The following is a 22,351-nucleotide window of genomic DNA, read 5'->3' as shown; positions in this document are numbered from 1 at the left end:
TCACATAGAAAGTCTTGAAAATTATAGTAGTTTTTTTTCAAAAGAAAGGGCAGGTTAAGCCAACAACAGTGGCCGCCTCGAGCAATTTGGATATACTTTAAGGTGGAGTAGTGGTTAAACCTAAGGACACCGTATGCATATCTTTTGTTTCAGAGTTATTTACTATAATGTTAAAAAATGAAGGCAACTATTTCTCCAGCATCAGACCACACATGCGTAATTATAAAGGGTCATGTCTTTCTAAGGAAGTCGAGAGGCCTCGGGTTTAGGTATATAGCTTAAGGAGGAAAGTCAGCTCTGATAGCGGAAAGAAAAGTGCTCAGGAAGATCCTGGGACCTGTCCGAAGTGACGATAGCTCCTGGAGTATCCGGAAAAATGTCGAGATTGAGGAGTTGGTGGCTGAGCGCAATATCATCGGCGTAACTAAATCCCACAGACTTTGCTGGCTCGGTCACCTACTCAGAATGGGGTAGGATTGGGCAGTCAAGGAAGCGTACTTGGGGCGACCAACCGGCCGTCCACCGATCTAGGTACCGCTGGTGTGATGTCGTGGAGGCGGACCTGCGTCGGTTGAATGCCAATTCATGGCAGGAAACCGCGCTGGATCGGGACAGGTGGCGTTGTCTCATTTCGGAGGCCAAGATTTTTGGATCGCTGAGCCAAAGCAGTTAGTCAGTTAGTTAAGGAGAAATTTTAAGTCTGTTTCGTAAAAACTACTACAAAACTTTTGTTTTCCTTTTTTTCGTTACTCGAAGATATTTTCTACAATTCTAAGGGACTACATATACGTTAATTAAGATGCCTGAACAGACAATGGTGTGATATGTTACAGAGCGATATGTCACGAATACGGCGTGCACGTGGGGCGGGTGTGGCTGGGTCTTACGCTGCCAGCGGCGGGCTGCTTCGCCAGCTGCGCGGCCATGCTGCCATCGGCGTGGAGCTCCGCGCTCACGGCGGCCGCGCTCGCGTGCTGGTGGCGGCGGCGGTACCCTGCCGCAGTCATGTTCACGGCTGCCAGTTCCTTACTAAGTGAGTGCTACCCGAACAAAAGTACCGACCGACCTGGATTAAAGTAGATATAACTAGGTCGATGGTTGCACTTCTCAAATGGCTTCATATAATTCTTTTGTTTATATTAGAACTACGCAGTAGTATGCGTGAAGTTCTATATCAGGTACTATCAGTAAAATGTTGAAGTAAATAAGGGAGAATTAATGGTGCTACTTGAGATCATATGTTTATTATACCGCGTAGTATTTGCCCGGTACCTAATAAATATCCTTATGCTTAATATACTTACTTCTGAGGAGTTCTTCCAAAAGCTAAAGATGAGGTTTGTAATGCAATGCGAATTACAGTATGCTTTCCTGACCGCACGGCTGTGGCCACTGCGCTGTTATCACTATAACTATAACGCTACTAGAGCGACGGGCAATATTATTAGACATGGCTTGGAAAATATGTCTGTAGCTGTTCGGGCTAAAATAATCAGTAAAGCGCGAAATTACTTCTCGTTAACGAATGAGCCTGTTTTCGCAGCATGATTGTCCTAATTACATAAATTTCAATTTTTAGAGCACCGTTGCCAGAGTTTCGGGGACCATGCCACAAGCAACTAGCGAGGCACCTTTAGTGAATTGGATCGGGTTATTCTCACTAGTTACCACCAAGTTGTTACCAGTGGTAACTACTGGGAATTTTTATCCCACCTTTTACCACTGGTAACTGCTGGGAAAAAATCCCACTAGTTACCACCAAAATTTGGTTAGCGTTCAATACTAACAAAAACAGTATAAATATAGTGCTTTAATCAATAATTAATTAAAAGTCGAATTAATTATAAGTTAATTAGTTATTAGTCTAATTATAAGTCGATTATTGTTTCAGTAAACTGCCTTAAAAGGACCTTATTATCGATGGCGCTTACGCCATTATCATCGATGCTCCTATATGAAAACAACGCTGCGCTACGAAGTGCGGCGTACGAGCCGTCGACAAAAGATCTAGGTTTCATAGATAACGTCTGCAACTAATTCAACTTACAATTAATAAGATAAATTTCAACCAAATTTCTCTTTAACTTTTCATTTTATGCACTTGCACTGGTTGTAATATTTTTCATCACTTTTAAAGCAGTTACCTGAAACACTAATTATTTATTAAAGCACTCTTTATTTATACTATACTATTTCTACTGTTTTTATTAGTATTGAACTCTAACAACATTTTGGTGGTAACTACTGGGAATTCTTTTTCCAGTAGTTACCACCACACTGGTAACAACTTAGTGGTAACTAGTGGGAATAATCCATTGGATCGGATAATGTTCAAATAGTTTTATCCTAAAGGCGTATACTTGTTTTACCTGCATTCATTTTTATAGTATTATTACTTTATTTTGAAAACAAACAACTATTTACAAAATAAGCCTATAAATATGAATTCATAGGAATCCGTTAAAATTCTGTAAGATATCTGAAAGATCTGCTACTGACGCATTCAACGTTTATGTTTAGACATTTAAATTTTATTAACGTATGCTATAGCGAAATAAGTTAGCTTAGAGACACTCCATACTTGAGTTTTCTTACTTACTTAATGGGAGGTATGGTAAAACGTATTACTAATAAGTTCAGAAATCGTTTAAAACTGAAACTTATTATGCTTAAATCATATTACATATTATCTATCATATAAAAAGTTATTCCGTCTCTTTTTTTGTTGTAATTTTTACAAAATTTAATCACTCATGCCTGTATTTTTTTTTCTTCCAACAATCGGACTGACCGCATATTGGTGGATGAGGGCATAGAGATAACTGTCAATGTGTGTGTCGCGCATAAGTATAAGTTTCTATTTTTCTCCGTGAGCTTCTACGGATTATCGTCTTATCTATTGTTTAAAAACCGCAAAGCTTTGCGGAGAAAAATAGAAACTATACTAGGAAATTGGTGTATGATGGAATCTTACTTGTTTTTTTTATTTGTTTATATATTTATAAAAGAGAAGTTACATCGGCTATGATCTGTGTTATGTTTATTATCAATACTACATCCGTAGCGTTATTAGTCCAAGTTCAAAACGATGTAATATAGGTTTACAATCTTTTGAAGTAGAAAGGTCAAGTCTCACTCTTTAGGTATATAAATGGATCCTCAATTTTAAAAGGAATCGATTGACTAAAACAAACAGAAAAACATGATAATTAGAATAGGTGGGTAAAAACTATTTTCGTTTTCTTGTTTTTTGTCCCCACAAAATGAGACGGAGTGAAGCTTTTTGTATGAGATAACGAATTATTTATTTAATTTTTTTCATTTAATTTAAGTTCTATTTAATATATATATATATATATATATATATATATATATATATATATATATATAGTAAAAGTTTTTAGTCTGTACATATGATCAGCATGAAAATGGTGTAGTTATATTACCATTAAGGTAGTTCGATCTACTTATTCATCGTAAATTTTTTCAACAGGTTGGCCCTTTACAGCATTAATTGGAGTGCCCATTGCCATAGATATGATTTTTATGAAACAACAATATGTAACCTTCTTCAAGTGGTCGGTCATATCACTCGTCACAATGTTGTTACCTATGATAATAGTGGACTCTTGGCATTACGGGCGGCTAGTAATAGCGCCGTGGAATATAGTATCTTACAATATTTTTACCGAACATGGACCAGATTTATACGGAGTCGAGCCTTGGACCTACTATTTTGTGAACGGATTTCTTAACTTCAATATTGTATGGGTAAGTAAATTGTATATTTTTTTTAATACATTTTATTGTGTATTGTAGGTACGATTTCATAACGAAGGTATTGGGAGCGTGCAGGATGGCAGCGCCGCTTAGCGTTCGCAACTACTGGGGAGCTGTCAAATAATGAGCTCAACAAAATAAGGATTATTCCTTAAAAATGTTTACTACGAGTATAATACAGTTACAAATGTGCGGAATCTTTTCGTTTTTAATGTTAAACACACTTGACTTTTGCTTTACTGAAAATAGTCAGAATTATTTGTGTATTTTATATTATTCGGTTAATTTTCTTCGTCGTTGTTTCGTTACAAATTCAATGAAAATTTATGTTTCATTATGTTTTGATGGCCCACTTCGGGATCTTCTTCTTGGGGATACGTATGATGCTTTCAAGTATAAAAGTTTTGCTTCTTCACAGGTTTTAATCAACTCATGTTAAAACATATGTTCTTTCGCTTATCACGTTTGTTGTGACAGACGACAGACAACTCTGCGTGCCAAAATTATGTCTCTTTAAGTAACTATCATTATAACTATTATTACAATTACCTAATGTTGGTTTAGCCAGGGATCGGAACCGGTTTTTTGCAAAAACATCGAAATAACCATATATTTCGGTTTATTTTATACTCGAAATGTAGGACTCAGTTGTGTTTTTAGATAACGACTTCGTATTATTAGATTGCCCGATTAGGAATGAAATAATTAACAAAGAACGAAAAAAAATACCGTTTTCGTTCCCATACAAAAAATACCGGTTTCCGATCCCTGGTATTAGCCATACTATTTTATTAACATCCAAGCAAAACTCTGCGTTGACATAGACTATGTAAAATGTTTAGCCGTTACGTTGGTAAGCCTGGAATAATACTATATGATATAAAAGCCTAATTTCTAGCTCGATGTTGGAAATATATAAAGTTTACTATTACTGTTTCGTCCAGTATTATTGCAGTTTACCATTTATCAGCTATCGTGGCCTATTTTTATCGTAAATATGATTTTAAAGCAAAAAACGTGAACAAAATAACGGAATAGTATGGGAATTGACAGAAACACACGTAGGTTTTTTGCCATGTTTGGCCACATCAAGCGCTGTGATCGTTCCGGCTTCCCCCACCACCCGCTCTGCACGCTTCCAATAACATCAAGTAAAGGTGGCGACTGACTTGTAACATTTGCTTGTAATGTATCGTTCACGGCGATCGTTACAAGTCAGTCGCCACCTTTGTAACACTCAAAGGGATTCGCGTAAAAACCGACAGCCGAGTGGAGCACGCGGTGCTCGCGTCGAGCGGCTCAGCTCGCTGCACTGACTGTTGTAATGCTCGGGTTGTATCACGTTACATTACACCGAAATGTTACAAGTCAGTCGCCACCTAAACATATTGTATTGCAAGGGAGAAAAATGCTCTAGTTTGCTGATGCATGCGTTTGGCCGTAATAATAGCCCGATTTAAGTTATTTGACTAAAATTATGTGCGTAACCTGTTTAATATAATTTTAATATTAATCTGTAACCACGGAAGATTTCTGGATTCAGGCGCCTTTATGATTGTACATCTTGTTGATCCCTTGTAACTCTTTTTACCGGACTACGGCAATAACAATAGAAAGTTGGGTGGTTTTAGTTAGCACTCTTAGTAGGTATGTATTGTATGTTGGTGTGTTTATTTTATATTTGTGCCGTGTGATCCATAGTAGCGTCGTATCATCTGAAGCGAGTTCGTTTAAAGAGGAGTCAATCCATTCGTTTTTTTATCTATCGCCCGATTTATATAAATTTTATTAATTGTTATAAATTATAAAAGGTACACTAATTTTTATTTGAGTTTCGCCATGCTGCGGATTTTCAGTGGTACTAAATTATATTACTGCCAAGGAGACTTTGACAAAAGTACTTAATAATGATTTCAGATACTAGCTTTATCGAGTCCACTGCTGTTGTTGGCGTGCACCGCAATCTCGGCGCGCTCGACTGCCCGGGCCTCGTTCTGCTCCCCTTACTGGCTAGGGCTGATGCCGCTCACGCTGTGGCTGATAGTATTCATGTTACAGCCACATAAAGAAGAGAGGTTGGTAATTCCATTTGGGAAACATTTTATTTGTTCGTTTGTTTACCACATTCCCCACTAAACCTACGGTCGTAGCTCTGTGTAGTAGAACAGTTTAGGGTTTCTCGGTAAGGTATGTTGGGATAAGTTCGGATCTGGGCTTAAAGAGGATAATTCAGTTATCTACTTATTTATAACTCTAAGCATTATTTTCGTTTGAAAGTCATTCTGACACCATTTTCTTGGCTTCCATATCATACTTTCTAAATTTTAAACGACGGGCAGTTCGTAATAGTTATATATGTGTATCCCTCTTATTCATGAAACTTTACGAGCCTGAATTAGTTAAATTATATTTTCTCCAATATGCTTGGAAATGTTCACCTTATTGTGGCAAAAATAGTTCGTGAAGTTCTTTATTGTGGTGATACTCAAATAAAAAAAAAATCAAACCATTACTTTATTGTTTTTTACTTTTTTATAACACGTATCCACTTAGAAAAACCCAAAGAGCCAATTATTATAGCCGCGGGCTGCGTCTACACGACCCGGTCAGCATCATTTCAAGCTGTGTCATGTCTTGTTCTTACTAGAACGTCGTGCATGATCGTGCGAATACATTTTAATAAAATCGAAAGACTTCTAGTAAGTTTTATATTTTTTTAAGGATTTCGTGCGTGCACATACAGCTTATATTGTACAATTATATTGAATGAACGAATATTGAAACAATAATAAAAAAGAATTCTGGCTGGCAACTGAATGGCAGAATAAGTTTTAACCCTTTAACTTATTAATAATACATTATTGCAGAGGCCGGGAAAGGGCAATTCGTGGATAATCCACGAATTGCTGTTCTTGCCTAGGAATATATAGTGCTTTTCTCCAAACATCAGGTAAAATAAACATAATTTAAGCGTCAACCAGCACTAAATTCGAACCTTCACATCAAAAACGTCAAAAACAATTCCCCCCTTTAATTATTTTTTAAAAGTTAAGGGCACAACTATTCAGCCATTCAGTACCATTCAATATCGCTCATTCTATATAATTTGGCAATATAAGCAGTATTTGCACGCATGACATCCTTAAAGAAATATAAAGGTTATGTCTGTGATTTTATTATTTAAGAGGTATTATAACATTGGATTATAACATTTATACATACATATCAAAAATCTTAAATTTTGCACAAAGTTGGCCAATAATTATAATTCCTTATACATTTGGTAACTGAATATATTGAGAGAAGAACTGTATAAATGTGTTTATTTTTAGATTTTTGTACCCAGTCTACAACATGATTGTGCTAGCCGGAGCAATCGGTGTGGATTGTTTGCAAAAAATGACATTCGCGGTCGGCACGGAACTGTTTAGATGGCGGAAAATGAGGGAAAAACGTCATTACCTCGTGTACACCGGTGCACTCATGGCAATATCTGTTTCCGTAGCCGGGATGATCAGTGAGTAATAATTTTATTTGTTTTTTGTACAACTAAGTTGTGTTTTGCGAGTAATTACAATATGAAATGCAACTGTAATTAACTACAACAGAAAGTACATTAAGTGCCACTTGCACCAATCACTAACCGGGGGTTAACCGGTCAAACCTGGAGTTACCATGGTTATCAGTACTATTAGACACTGGGTTAACGGTTTAACCGGTTAACTCCGGGTTAGTGGGATGGTGCAAGTGGCCCTAACATTATTAAATAGGTGACAGGACTGGGAAAAATACACGTTTTAATTAAAATACAAATTACTATCCTGCACGTATTTGATACACAAATTATTTTCTAAAACGCGACCTAGGTGTTAAATAATGTAAATAAATTAGAATAGACGACAGAGCAGTGTGGGCTGTGGGTAGGTTAAGTAAGATAAATCTATAAAATTAATCAAATCAGTAAAGGAAGGATTTCCTTTCATGAACACTATTTTTTAATGTACTGTGAGACAAACAGCCTGTTGTTGGGGAATGAATAAAACCTGCTAAAGAAAACAATCTTTTTACAGGTCCTGATGAGCCCACGCTCATGTTGAATTGTATGAAAAGATTTTATTTTGGATACTGTTCCAGGATTGTAAGCTCTTTGTTTTGATAGTTTAGGAAGCTGACTAACTCTAAACTCCATTTTTGTCTGTGGTTGATTGTCCCTGTCTACAGAAACAATAAAACCATCTTTACTAGCACTGCTACTCCTGCTGCTCCCTCTGCTGCTTGTCTCCAAAGCATGCATTCCAAGATTTTGAGATCTTTGTCTCTCATCTGTTGTGATACTTTCTAGCAACCAACGTATTTGGTAACTAGGGTGATAGCAAGATGCTAATATGGCTCCATTTACTTCCGGTGATACTTTAAAAACTTATCAAATCAGTTTTCTAAGCTCTCTTTTAGGTGTGGAACAATAGTAATAAAATGCCTCCAATTGCTCTCCTGTCGATCTAATCTAGTTCTTACAGACATTGAAGTACCTATTAATGTTTGAAATGTTGTTCGTACCTACCTGAAGATAGGTGGTAGACCGACAGACAAGACAAAATACTTACTTTTAATGATAAATATGTATACTTGTGAACTGATGTAACTTAAAACTTTGACAGGTGTTTCGCGGATAATGGCGCTTTTCAACAACTACAACGCTCCTATGAACATTCTGTATCACCTGCCGGTGACGAATGAAACAAGCCTTTTCCAAAACAAATATGTTTGTTTTGGTAAAGACTGGTACCGATCGCCATCCAGTTTTCACCTGCCTCCTGAGTACCGGATTCGTTTCGTAGCCAGCGAGTTTAATGGACAGCTACCTGCACCTTATGCTTCATCACTTGATGGTAATATTTGTACCCTTATTACTATTCGGGATCGGTCATTAAGTGATCCTTTGTATACAGGGAGCGAATGAGACGCCTTAGACAGACGTTTAATGATGGAATAAATTCTGGAGATTTCGATTACTTATTATGCGAGTACAATCAGCATCGATAGTAGCAGATGAAACAAAGTACCAAAAGTATCTACCATCCTGGAATACATTTCCAAGTAGAGATGTGTCTCTACAGTACGCGTTCAAAAGTATCTGCCACAGTCTGATTGTTCTGCATATAAAGACATATCCCTTTTTGTTAAGCTGTTAGAGAATAGTAGTGGTGGTGGTGAGTGTATATTAAAGCCCCTACGAGCGTGTATACTTGCCTAAGGGCCTGTTTTCGTTATTGTTTAGTGTTTAGCACTATTAATTACTTGTATAAAAAAACTATGCCATTCAGGTTTTTTTAAATGTACCTTAGCCATACCCCAAAATTAAGGAAATTAGACAAAAATACCATGTACATCAGCTACCCAAGATTTTTGTTCCTCAATATTTTTTGGTGCAATCTAATTTTTCCCTGCTATTTTATTTTTCTATGTAGTTGTGGTACTACGAGTATTAGCCTGTTTCCTCGGACGCATTATTTTCTATTCGATTTTGTTGCTACACGTATTTTTTCCCATGCATTTTATCTCCTAATTCGTATGATCCTCATGTCTGTTTTTCCTGTAGGACCAGTTCTCGATATTATTTTATCACATACTGTTATTCTGTCACATGATGGATACTATGGACGGTAGAGAAAGGTCGACAATCTCTTATGGCAGAACTGTTGCAAAAGTGACCAGCTTTCAGTTTTAATGCCTGTATGTGTGCGGTGATAATGTGTAGTTATTTTTTCTTGGTACCTATTTCGCAACACAATATTTAATCACACAAAATACTAATAAGTAATAAATACTAATAGTTTTTGACGACAACGGCAACACAATATTTAATAAAACAAAATATTAATAAGTAATAAATACTTCGTTTTTCGTCGGACGAATAAATGAAATATTTATTTATTTATTTCGTATATGCATGATACATTACACGTCAACGCATTATAAGGATAAGATTAAGGGGGTCCCTAACGCCAATGACCTTTGATCTGAATTCCTTAGATTTCTAATGTTTTTTGTTGCTTATCATATAAACAGCCACGGTTGTAAGCAATATAGTATACCATATTTACTTCAAAGTTCACTGTCTTCGAGATATTTCATATGTATGTTGCTTTTTATTGGTTAGTAAAGCATAAACAAGAGGTACAGTGTTGGCTATCTGATCGGTACTGCTTAAATCGCTATGAATATTGTAGAGCTGCTTAAATAGTGGACAATATTTAAACGTTCCATCAGCAAAATAATTCTTTATCTCTTTCATCCTCTTCCTCGCCTCTTCAGGTGCAAATATTAGTATTCTATACTCTTCATCATAATCCTCTAAAAAAAAATGATGAAAATTTGTAGGAAAAACCACCTCATCACTGAACACACTTTTAGTAATACCTTGAGTTTTTTTCCTTGCCCCGTATAAACCGTTTTTGATATTTGATAGTTGTGGCAGTGGCTCCACTAAATGAATACCTTAATTTTGCAATTTACAAATAGCATCATGATATTGCTTTGGAATAGGATGTACATTTTGTGACACAGTTTTTCGCAATAAGTCAATCTCTTTATCCACGATGTTTTTATTGAAATTTGGAACGCAATTGTCCATGTGCCGAACATGTTTAACTACCTTATTTGAATTAACCGTTACGCTTCCGTTACACGTTTTGTAGTTAGCACAAGCCCAAAATTGCGATTCGTTCTTGAAGAGTTTTCCTCGGAAATATTTATGACCATTGTAAAGTAGCACTTGCCCCCCCCCCCCCCCTCTTTTAGACGTAACAATACTACGTACGTATCTAGTAGTTCTGCAGAGCTTCTAGGCTCCACCGACATATTGGATATAATCCGAACGCAACAGTGTATGATAACTAAATTAAACTTATGTTAAAAACACTTACAAATTATCACGACATGAATCATCACAAATGACATTGTCTAATATTTTGAATGGTGAAGAAAGAATATGCCAGTATTTTATATACCTGCCAAACTTTACGTTATAAGGTTGGTTTCATTTTTGGTTTTGTAAAGAATGAGATTGCTAAGATCCTGTTACATAACTCGCTTGTGTGTCAGGAAATACCATTTCTATTAACATTACCAATCCCGACGTTGTTGGTTATATACGAGGCAATCAAAGTTCCTATTCCAAAACCGGGTATTGTAGTAGGAATTATCCTTCCTTTTACATTACCGGTACATGACGTTGGTTATGTATAAGAAAACAAAAATCTTTTACAAAACCCGGTTTTGGAATAGGAAAAATTTGTCCTCTCCCAGTGCTGGTTATGTACGGAGAACAAGTGAGACACGGGGGTAATCAAGACTAGGAGACAAAATGCGTGGGCAACAAAACGAATAGAAATTAATGCGCCCGGGTAAATAACCAAATAGTACCACAACTGAATAGGAAAATAAAAATTGGAAAAACGGCGAATGGACAAAACTGATTGGGGAACAAAAATTTTGGGTAGCACTCTTGGTGGTAGTCTGATCTGCTACTTTTAAGTCTAACTATACCTGTATGTGTGCGGTGATAATGTGTAGTTATATTTTCTCGGTAACTATTTCGCAACACAATATTTAATCACACAAAATACTAATAGTTTTTGACGACAACGGCAACACTTAATCACACAAAATATTAATAAGTAATAAATACTTAGTTTTTCGTCGAACGAATAAATGAAATATTTATTTATTTATTTCGTATATGCATGATACACAGGGCTCGGAACCGGTTTATTTTTAAATCCCAAAATAGCCCAATATTTTTAATTATTTCATACTCTTTACGTAGGACTGGATCATGTTTTTAGGCAACAACTTCGCATTATTAGATAGTCCCATTAAAATGAAATAATAAACCATACCGGTATTCTTTGTATGAAGAATAAACCGGTTCCGAGCCTTTACATTACACGTCAACGCATTATAAAGATAAGATTAAGGGGGTCCCTAACGCCAATGACCTTCGATCTGAATTCCTTAGTTTTCTAATGTTTTTTGTAGCTTATCATATAAACAGCCACGGCTGTAAGCAATATAGTATACCATATCTACTTCAAAGTTCACTGTCTTCGAGATATTTGGCATCAAAGATGAACAATTTTAGGCCAAAAAAGTGGTTTATTAGCCATAACTTTTGTGTTCATTAGTTTAAAATTAAAATCTCTGACCAGTTTTTAGAGACGTCAAAGACGAACCCAAATGTGTAGATTTCGTACATGTAAAATCCTTCACAGCAATTTAGTAACGAAAAAAGTGTTTTATAGACATTGTTTTAAAAAAAGATTAAAAACAAAGTGTTCATTTCTTCCAAAATCCGGCAGACCAGAATGAAGATAAAAGATTGCAGAACCGATAGCCGTTTGTCTTAAAATTCTATCTATAGTGCAAATGTATGAGTAACGACTCGAAACTAGTCAAAAATCGATTAAAACCACGGGGAGCCCCTTAATACTTAATATCATATAATTACTTCATCCGACCCTAAGAACTTGCTTGAATATATATATTTATTACTTTATTTATTTATACACACGAATAAAGGTACCGTTTGAAGCTGTACAAGATGGAATTACATAACTAAATAATCGACTGCACCCTTGATCAATCTGTGATCTTTTGTCCGGTCCCCACGTACGTACTTACTCATATCATTACACCATTTTACCATCGACGCAGGAGTCATAAACAGACATGAGTACCTACCCACAGTGTGACAAGAAGCCTCATTTTTGGAGATGTTCTGTTGATGGTAAAAACTGGTAGCCTAGACCAAAACAATGCTACGACTAAAGATCCCGATTGCCACATATTACTAGTTAGTACATGAGAAAAATTGAAAGTCAGGAAAAATGTACCCGGGTATTGACTAAAACTCAAAATGCGCTGAGAACGATACCAATTATAAAAAAATAGTTCAAACAAATCTTTTAGAACTATCAAAATACTATGGAACGTAATACCTAGTTGGTTACTAAATTCTGTTACTGCAATCATTTATATCTATATAAAATATACGAACGAAAGTTGAATAAACTATATATTAAAATTAAGTATACAAAATCAGGAACTACATATGAAAATATCATTCAAAATGGCTTCCTCTGACCTTGACACGCCCTCAAACGACGAGGCCAGTCATCAATAGCGGCACGCACGATTGTCATGTCTAATTCCGTCACTGTCTTAACTATGGCCCGCTTGAGGGAGTCAAGATTTGTGTGGGGTTTAGCACAGGCTTTCTCCTCAATAACCTGCCATATGGCATAATCCAGGGGGTTAAGGTCCGGGCTGGAAGACGGCCAGTCTTCGTGGGCAATAAAGTCAATTTTGTTCCTTCGAAACCAGGCTTGAGTTGTTTTTGCCTTATGTGCAGGAGCTGAGTCCTGTTGAAAGACCCATGGCTAGTTTTGAAATAGGGTGTGGCTTAAGGGCTTCAAGGGGTTCGAGAACGGTTTCCTGGTAAACTTTGGCCCCAGTTTTCACACCTTTTTTTACAGAAATGAACCTGTGTTAGCCCTCAGTATGACACACCCACCCAAATCATCACATAAGAGGGATGATTGCCTCGTTGCACTCTCGGTACAGCCGCAATCGCCTCTTGACTGTTTTTTACATACACTTTGTCATTCTGGCGGTTACAACATTCTTCAATGGTAATTTTTTTTTCATCTGTAAATAGTATTTTTCGGTGGCCATTTTGTGCGTACCGCTTCAATAGCACGCGACTTCTCTCTAGCATCTTAGTCTTTAATCGTCCATTAAGCAAATGACCTTTTTGTCTGCGGTAAGCGTGTAGTCCAAGTCCTTCATTGATAACTGTTTTAGGGAGCTTCTCTTCACAGACATCTGTATTGCCAATAACTTTTGCTTCCGGACGGGGTTTCTTGCAATTCTCGCTTTCACTGCCTTTATTAGAGCTGGGGTGCGAACGGTGCGTGGTCTTCCAGACCTCTTGCGGTCATCGAAGCTCTGAGTGCTATTGTACGAGTATCTATTAATTGTGCGATACTCAAATTCTTTGCTGATTTTTAGGTTTTCAAGCAACTTCAAAATCATGTTTGGCGGGTGCCCACATTTGTGGAACGCAATTACTGCGATACGATTCTCTTTTAGGCCCCAATTCATTATAGATACGACGAGGTAAGCGTTATGTGTGGTATATAATTATAGCTCACAAATCCACCACATTATGTAATTTTTTATTTTTTCGGTAGCATTTGTTTTAACGGAAATAAAGAGGTTGCAAATCGAGTAACTGAACTTAGTAACCAATTAGGTAATCAGCACAGTCCTAACAACATTCATATTGGTATTAGAACCGAATTAGTCATTTTTGGTTTTTTTTTTTTTTTTTTCGAAAGATCCACCATATTATTTTGTTATTTTTGTTGAACAGAAAGCTACTTAACTTTTCTATATGCTATAAATATTTCTTTAACTAATTCCATGGACTATTTAAGTTATGGCATGTTTAAATGTCTTGTTAGGGTTGTCACACAATATCCGGATATGAGAACAAGTTAGGTATCTAGTGTAAGAAAGTAAAATAATTAATTAATTCGTCGACGGTTAAAATTATAAGTTCGGCTTTTAACAGTTCAAAATCGTCACAGGGTCTGTCGCAATCTTTTTTATCACTTGTTTCAGAGGCCGTACTCGGATTGGGTTCAAATAACGGTACTTTCATCAAGGCTAATGCGGCTGTGGTCGTTTTCCTAACACTTTCGCATTTGATTTTGGCGTTGGGCAGAAATAATTGGATCTCAAGATACCAATGCCCTGTGAAAAAGATCAAACTTATTTTTGGTCCTATCTGACTTACGGGTATGATGTTCGCGATCATGTCGCCAAAATTTATTCCGGGATTCCGCCGCTTCCTCCGAGAGCCACCCTACTGGCACAGAAGAGTTTTCTATGATTGCGGCTCCGTGGACTAAGATTTTATGTACAGTCACAGTCATAGGGTGCCAGCGGTAGTGGTGCTCTTTCACGTACTTGTAAGTAAGCTGCTTGCAGAAGTCTGCAAATTTAACAGAGTCGATTGGAAAGCTACTAGACAAAACGACTAATATTGTATACCTCCGTCCGTAATAAGTCCGTCTAGCAGCCATTTCTCAATGCCGATAATGTGTGCAAAAACATGTCGGTACTTATCACATAACACGGTACGAGCTGTGTTACCATCGTTTGTGGTTCCACTGTTTGGTCGCACAAAATCAACTAAAACTCCGAATATCTTCCTGTATTTTTCTGTCCTTGCTTTAACGAGGCGGTGTTCTTCCGAATTTTGCGATATACGCCACTGCTTTACTTCGTTTTTATAGCCTAACTTGAGTAAAAATTCCAAAATCCTAATCCACGCGTGAAGGGGGCTGATGCCATGTTTGAGTATTGTTTTATCTAATACCTAATCTATTTGCGGTTGTGGCACTATCTACAACTCCATCTACCACTCGTTGACCAGCATGAGGGTTGGCGCCCTCATGCCCTCCTCGCATTAAGTCCCCCGGCCGGAGCCCGAGTGGACATCCTCTAGCAGGGTAGATCAATTCCTGCTGAGGTAAAGTGGCATTATGGGTCTGTAACGGTTCCATAATGCCTCGCCCCCGTTCCTCCAGACTGCGAGTATAGATATGGGGTTTTATTATTACCTAAGGAGGGTGGACCGCTTTCCATATCACTCTTAGTCCATCATTGAAATACAACACACCAACAGTTTGAGTACAATATAGGTAGTACCTGTAATTCCAACCTTACCTCACTAGTCAAGATTTTCTCAGACAGTTTTTCGGAAACCAAAGCGGCCAAATCTTGGTGAAGAGATGTAGTAAGGTGAGCTTCGGGCTCTGAAAACACGGAAGACAATGCAACGATAAACACTGACATAAATGTACTAGACACGCTATCGGGAACAAATTGTTTCCGCCGCTTTTTGGCGTTTGACGTCTGTCACTAAGCTAAAGAGTAAACGTACCTAGCCAGAAGCGAAACTGTTATGACAACTGTTCATTTTATGCCTAAATACGCACTGTAAAGAATCTAGATAAAAATGTATTTATTTCCTTATAAGTGTATTGTTTTTTTTACATACGTGACACTGACGACATTAAAATTTATAAAAATAATCATAAAACTCATTCTATTTGACTCTCGTACTCGTAGCAATTTTGGTCAAATCGCGCTTATAGCATAATATACTCTTTAAATATAAGAAAAATACTACATAAAATTACAATATAAAGAATAATATATCATTATTGTGTATATATTCTGCAAACAATAAGGTAGGTAATCATTAGTACTAAATGAGCTTAAAACAAGAGTTTTTTCGCAGTGGATTGTTATTGTATTGCTTTTATTATGTTTCTTGATACTATTAGAATACATTTTCATTACGCACAAAGGCATTATTATTATTTTTTATTTAATTTTTGTTACATACGTGTCATCTCGCCAGTAGTCGGAGACGTACTAAACACAATGAAGTGCCGGCACTTCATGAAGGTGCGGAAATATTTTGATAGAGATGCCGACTAGTACTATACCTCAATGACGATAAATACGGCAAAATAACAAAATGTATCCCATTAAAAAATAAATTGTTTTAACTTGTTAGTGCCAACCCTGAAACCGGTTAATCCGGATATAACTTAACTTTGTTGATAACTTTGATAGTCCACGCAATACAGTTCCCATATTTTTACAACTTGTAGGAGAAATAGAATGCTATTTTTATGTTTAGTAATCAAAAAATAATATCGACAAGTTTCCGAGAAAAAATATATAAATGTATCTTAAAAAAATATTAATAACTTCGAAATGATTCACTTATTGCGTGTTTCAATTACTAGTCAGTGAAGTCTTTTAAAAGTTGTATTTGAGTTCTTTTGAAATATTAACCTAAAACTTATAATTTACTCGTTTTTTATATTTGTATAAAAACCCGGTTAAAAAAAATGTTGATTTTCACTATTTTATTATTCAAAAACTAGTAACATTTGGCAATCGGGAGCTTTAGTCGTAGCATTGTTTTGGTCTAGGCTACCAGTTTTGACCATCAACAGAACATCTCCAAAAATGAGGCTTCTTGTCACACTGTGCTGCCTACAAAGATTCAAATTTGTGTTTTTACTTCTTATGTTCGAAAAGTGAAAAGTTGTTATTTAAGTCGCGTATAAGTTGGTTTTACACTCTAATGCATGAAGTAAAATCATCTATTACGACTCTTATTTATTTAGCAATAAAGTCTAAAAACCTCGCATACTAACTGCCACTGGTGCAACTGGCGGCCGGCGCGCATGCCTCCGCACGCGGCAATGCGCAGACTGTAAAATAACCTTTAACCTTTGATATTTCTGTATCATTTTTTCGCAATCGAAGATAATTCGAGCATAAATGCCGATTTTATCCTCGACCTATAAAGGTCCTCGCTTACGCCCGGACCTATAAATTGCCACGGATAAAATGTGTTACTTTATTGTTAAACCTTTTTGTTATTATTTGTAATACGAACACTGTCATGGTTTTTGATATTTGTATTTTTTATTCATGTTTTATAAGTGTAATTGTTACTTCTCTTCATGATCTCATTGTGTAAACGTGTACTTTACTTATTAAACTATATTTCTATTATAATCCACGGATTTCGCTTATATATATATCAATATTTATGACCTTTTATGATCTACTATTTTTGTACCCATAAATACACTTACCATTGGCAAAACAAATGCTTACAATTTTGATTCATACTAGACATACGTCGGAAGCGGTGTTGCATAATTTAAAGGTTCAATCTAAATTTACACTCCAGTACCTCTAACTTTCGGAAAAAGTAGAGACAACTCTTGTATTTTTGTGTTTTTATGACCCATTTACGAAACTTCATGTAAAACTCTAAAAACAAGTATGTCACACTTGTGCCATAATAGTACATTATGATACAAGTGCGAAAAATAGGAAATTCGAAACGAGTGGCGATAAATTAAAACACGACCGAAGGGAGTGTTTTAAATCGAAACGAGTTGCGAATTACTTATTCGCACATGTATATATGGCCCTTTAAATGTTCGACACAATAACGTAATATGCTAATTTTCGCACTAGTGCTATAAAGTAGCACCATATGTACTGTAAAAATATAATAATCTTGTTTTATTTCCAGCCACCCGTCTCGTTCTACCACATTTCAACGATTTTAATAAAGGTGACAACCGCACGTACCTCAAACCTTCAGAGTGTCATTATTTGGTTGACACGGACATTGGACAGCCTAGTGCTATACAACCAGCGTACCACCGTAATTCAATGTCCTGGGAAATCGTTGCAAGCCTTCCTATATTAGATGCTGAGAGATCTCATAAAATTTTTAGGGCGTTCTATGTTCCGTTTTTATCGAATAAACACAACGTTTACTCGTCATTATACTTGTTAGAAAATAAGATTATTGACAGATTAACATAGTTTTGATTTTTAAGTTAGCTTTAGTTATGGCTACTAAGCGTTATCAAGTGAACAGGATGCGAAACTAGATTATTTTTTTATTTTTTTATCTGCACTTTTTGAAATTTTCAGTCTACTCTGGTAACTGGAATATATTTTATGCAACCGTGGTATAAAACGGGTAAAAAAGTCAAGTGGCGTGAATTACAGTATTGAGCCGGAGCCGCAGGCGTAGGCGAACATTGTATAGGAATACGCCACGAGTATTTCTTGACCTACTTATACAACGTTGCATACAATACTTTTTGTGCGACTACTGACTTATAAATAAAATGAAAAAATAAAATCTACTGTTATCTGTCAAAATGTTGTCTATGGTGAACTTTGTTTTTAATTGCGCTCACTAGACGGTGATAACATTAAAAAATAGTTTTTGTACACTAAGTTTGAAAACTGTATTAATTTTGATTTTGTTAGATTGGTAGCCATTCATTGCAGTATTGCTTTAGCGATTTTAAAGCATAAGTGCTGTTATGGGGAATAATAGGCAATATAGACTTTTCTTCAAACCTATTATGTATGTTCTTATATTAGTGTCCATGAATGTGTTATTTATTTATTTATTTATTTATTTAATCTTTATTGCACAAAAGAAAACCTTATAGTACAAAAGGCGGACTTAATGCCATGAGGCATTCTCTACCAGTCAACCTTTAGGCAAAGCAGAGAGATTGTGGGCGGTGCTACTTTAACAACAACAACCAAATATAATACAATAACATACCATACATACATAATACATACATACATAAATATACATACTTATATTTCTTATAATATATACATAAATAACGACAAAACATATAGAGCTTACCCATACATTATTATTTTTTCATTCTGCTAGCAAAGAAAGCACGTAAGGATTTTTTTAATGCAAACTTATTTTGAGCATTTTTGATGCCGTAGGGAAGTCCGTTCCAAAGACGGGCCGCCTGCACGGAAAACGAATTCGACATGAACCCAGTGCGGTGAAGAGGGATAGATAGAGACATATTGCCGGAAGAGCGAAGTTGACGGTCCCGGGTAACGCCGTAGTATTGAAATAGAGACTTAAGGTATTCAGGAGAATGAGGATCATTTAACACAGAAAAAAGAGTACACAACATGCGAACATTGCGTCGTTGACGAATGGGGAGCCAGCCGAGCTGGGAACGAAAAGATGAGACATGATCATATTTACGAAGGCAAAAAATGAAGCGAATGCAGTTATTGAGTAGCCGATCCAATTTGTCGAGAAGTTCTTCATTTAAGTCCGGATAACACACATCACCATAATCAATAATGGGCAGGATAAGGGAATTAATTAATAAAACTTTGGTTTTGATAGGCAGGAAGTGCTTAAATTTATTAAGAGCGTGAAGGGAACCCATGACCTTTCGACTGATCTCGGTAACCTGCGCTCTCCAACTCACGAGTACTATCTAAGAGAACACCCAGATCTTTAACACTTTGACTGAACCTTATTGGAACCTTATTGTTAATGACAGATAAAAGTAGAGCAGAAAAAAAAATCGATTGTATATGTATTGGTGTCACTTTTGTACTTTTACAAGCTGAGCTCAAATAGTTGTATTAAACTGCTAAGCGTTCGCATAGTTCTTCCGCACTTTCTTCGAACAAGTGTTTTTTTACTATTCATTTTCTTTTTTTCTGCCCTTATGCAGAAAGGTACAACACCAAAGAGTTTGAATGTTAGAAAACTTTAGGTAGAGGCTGTGCGGAAAAAGAAGATTCGTAGAATGTATTTTTCACGTCAGCAGCTCGAACATGGGTAATTTGCTGCTTAAAAACAGTGAGCAAAATCGCATTTTGCTCACCGAGTGAGACAAAATAACATTCAAGTGACCTTTAGATTCGAATGTCATTTCAACGTGCGGGGCCTAATACAAGTTCGAAATATTTGGATTCTATTGTCTTTATCCCTTTCACGTCATTAGCAAAAAGAAAGAGACAAAAAAAGTGCATACGGAATTCAACGGTATATTGACGGTTTATAATAGACCCCCAAAATAAGTCAGACCGCATCGTTCCAAAACACCCTACGAGTCTTCATTCGTAATAATTATTTAATGAAATAAAAGTTTAAAATTTAATAAAAACACCATATTTTACGTATTTTATTATAAAATGAACTTATACAAATTTACGCAATTGTTACGCAGTAAATAATTCTATTTAACTACTTTTAACGATCTCTACTATAGTTGACAAATAGTAGTATCCGCAATTCGGACCGGATCTAACAAAGTTTTTTTTTTACAAAAAAAAGTTGTCGATTGAACTGTCAATTGATGTTCGTTAATTCATTATTTTCGTATTATTTTATTGAAATTTCTTTCGTTTTGTTTTATTGCGGTAATTATAGTTAATTGTTAGAATACCTTCAGAAAACATGAGTGAAATAGTGATCCGTCCGTCTGGATTACATTTTTTCAGGTTGTATTTTTTGATGGCTGACTGACGTGAAAATTTTTGTGTACTACACGAGATCAAAGTTATTTACATCTCGTGCGCTTTTGAGTCCCTTACTACGCTCAAGATTCTAAATTAGATCACTCGCTACGCCCGTGATTATAGAATCTTTCGCTTGCACGGGACTCAAAACAAGCACTCGAAGAAATATCAAACTTTGCTCTCTTGTTGTACAACTAACTATTTTCCCTTATATTCCACGACTCTTCTCTTTCCGCATAGACTCTACCTACTTTGTTTTTGATTCGCGATTTGACATTTGTTACATGTATACAAAAATCAATTTTACATGATACAGACTATACATATAGGAACCTATTTGTTATAATCAGAGATCGGACAAATTAGCGTCATTGCTCGCAATAATGTGGACATAACTCCAAAATTGATTAAAAAAATAATCTTTTTTTTTTCAATTCGAACTGTTTTATGTTTATTTCTGTACAATTAATGGATGTATTTATTAATCAAGTAACATAGTATATAACTAAAAAAACGAACAAAATAAATAGAATTAAAACTAAAATATAATAGAACTTAAAACAAACTTATAAATAAAAAAATGCTCCCCAGGTCACCTTCATGCATTATGGTACCCAGAAGGCTGGGAGCGTTTATTTAATTTCTTACCTAAGATTTAATTTTGATTCTTTCTTTTCTAGTCAATAAATAATACAAAGATTTCTTATAATGTAGATTTATAAAAGAAAATAATCAGTAATTTTTCTAAATTTTCTGATAATTAAATGATTAATTTTTTAATCACTTTTGAGTCATATCCACATTATTGCGAGCAATGACGCTAATTTGTCCGATCTCTGGTTAAAATTTAAATAAGTACCATTAATACGATTATATATTATATTTAACTAAATCATCTTTTGATGATTTGGCTAAACGGGATTACATTGGCTGTCCTGAACCGAAATAAAGAAGTATTCAAATGTAAAATACATCTTCCGCCATTTTCACTTCACACTTAATTTATTTAATGTTATATTTTTTGTACTTATCGAAGCTAAAAGTAATATATGTGCCCAGATAAAATATAAAGTACCTAATATTGAGAATATATTTCAATATTTGTATTATTGTGAAGAGCGGTGCCTCTCAACAAAGGTATTTGTTACTTAAAAAGAGGCGCCAAAACTTAATTACAACTGTACAAATAATTCTTAAACCGAATAAAACATTTTTAATTAATTTAATTTTTTAATTGTGATGTTCTGATAAACGTTCATTCATTCATAAAGTGTCTGAGTAATCGCCCCTTCCCTCCCTTTCCCGCTTCCTTTGTTTGGCATAAATATTGAAAGTCATAATATAATGATACTCGTATTATCATTAGTCATAACGCTGAAACCGTTAACTTTTCAGGAATTTTCTTATCCTATAGATAGGTAAGGTTAGGTTTGTTTAATGGAAATCCTGAGAAGTCACTCGTTTTCGCGAAAAACCAAATTATGGCTAACGAAAACGCCGACAAACAATACATTATGACTTAACACTTTATGGGAAACAATAAAGTGGCAATGTAATTTTGCGTTTGAATGTACGT

General features: G+C 35.7%; 1 protein-coding gene across 1 annotated transcript in view; it reads left to right on the top strand.

Moving 5' to 3' along the window:
* The window catches only part of LOC133518949 (alpha-1,2-mannosyltransferase ALG9), a 43,003-nt gene extending 21,007 nt beyond the window's left edge, over nt 1-21,996 (top strand). Inside the window, exons 4-9 of the mRNA XM_061852750.1 lie at nt 834-1,033; nt 3,494-3,771; nt 5,698-5,855; nt 7,113-7,297; nt 8,439-8,669; nt 17,984-21,996. Coding sequence (XP_061708734.1) covers nt 834-1,033; nt 3,494-3,771; nt 5,698-5,855; nt 7,113-7,297; nt 8,439-8,669; nt 17,984-18,282 — 1,351 coding nt within the window. The 3' untranslated portion in view covers nt 18,283-21,996. The remainder of the gene's footprint in view (nt 1-833; nt 1,034-3,493; nt 3,772-5,697; nt 5,856-7,112; nt 7,298-8,438; nt 8,670-17,983) is intronic.
* Nucleotides 21,997-22,351: the final 355 nt, after the last annotated feature.

This window comes from Cydia pomonella, chromosome 1 (genome assembly GCF_033807575.1).
Source record: "Cydia pomonella isolate Wapato2018A chromosome 1, ilCydPomo1, whole genome shotgun sequence".
Taxonomy (NCBI): Eukaryota; Metazoa; Arthropoda; class Insecta; order Lepidoptera; family Tortricidae; genus Cydia; species Cydia pomonella.
Note: the sequence above shows the minus strand (reverse complement) of the source record. Positions and strands in the feature narration are given on the sequence as shown.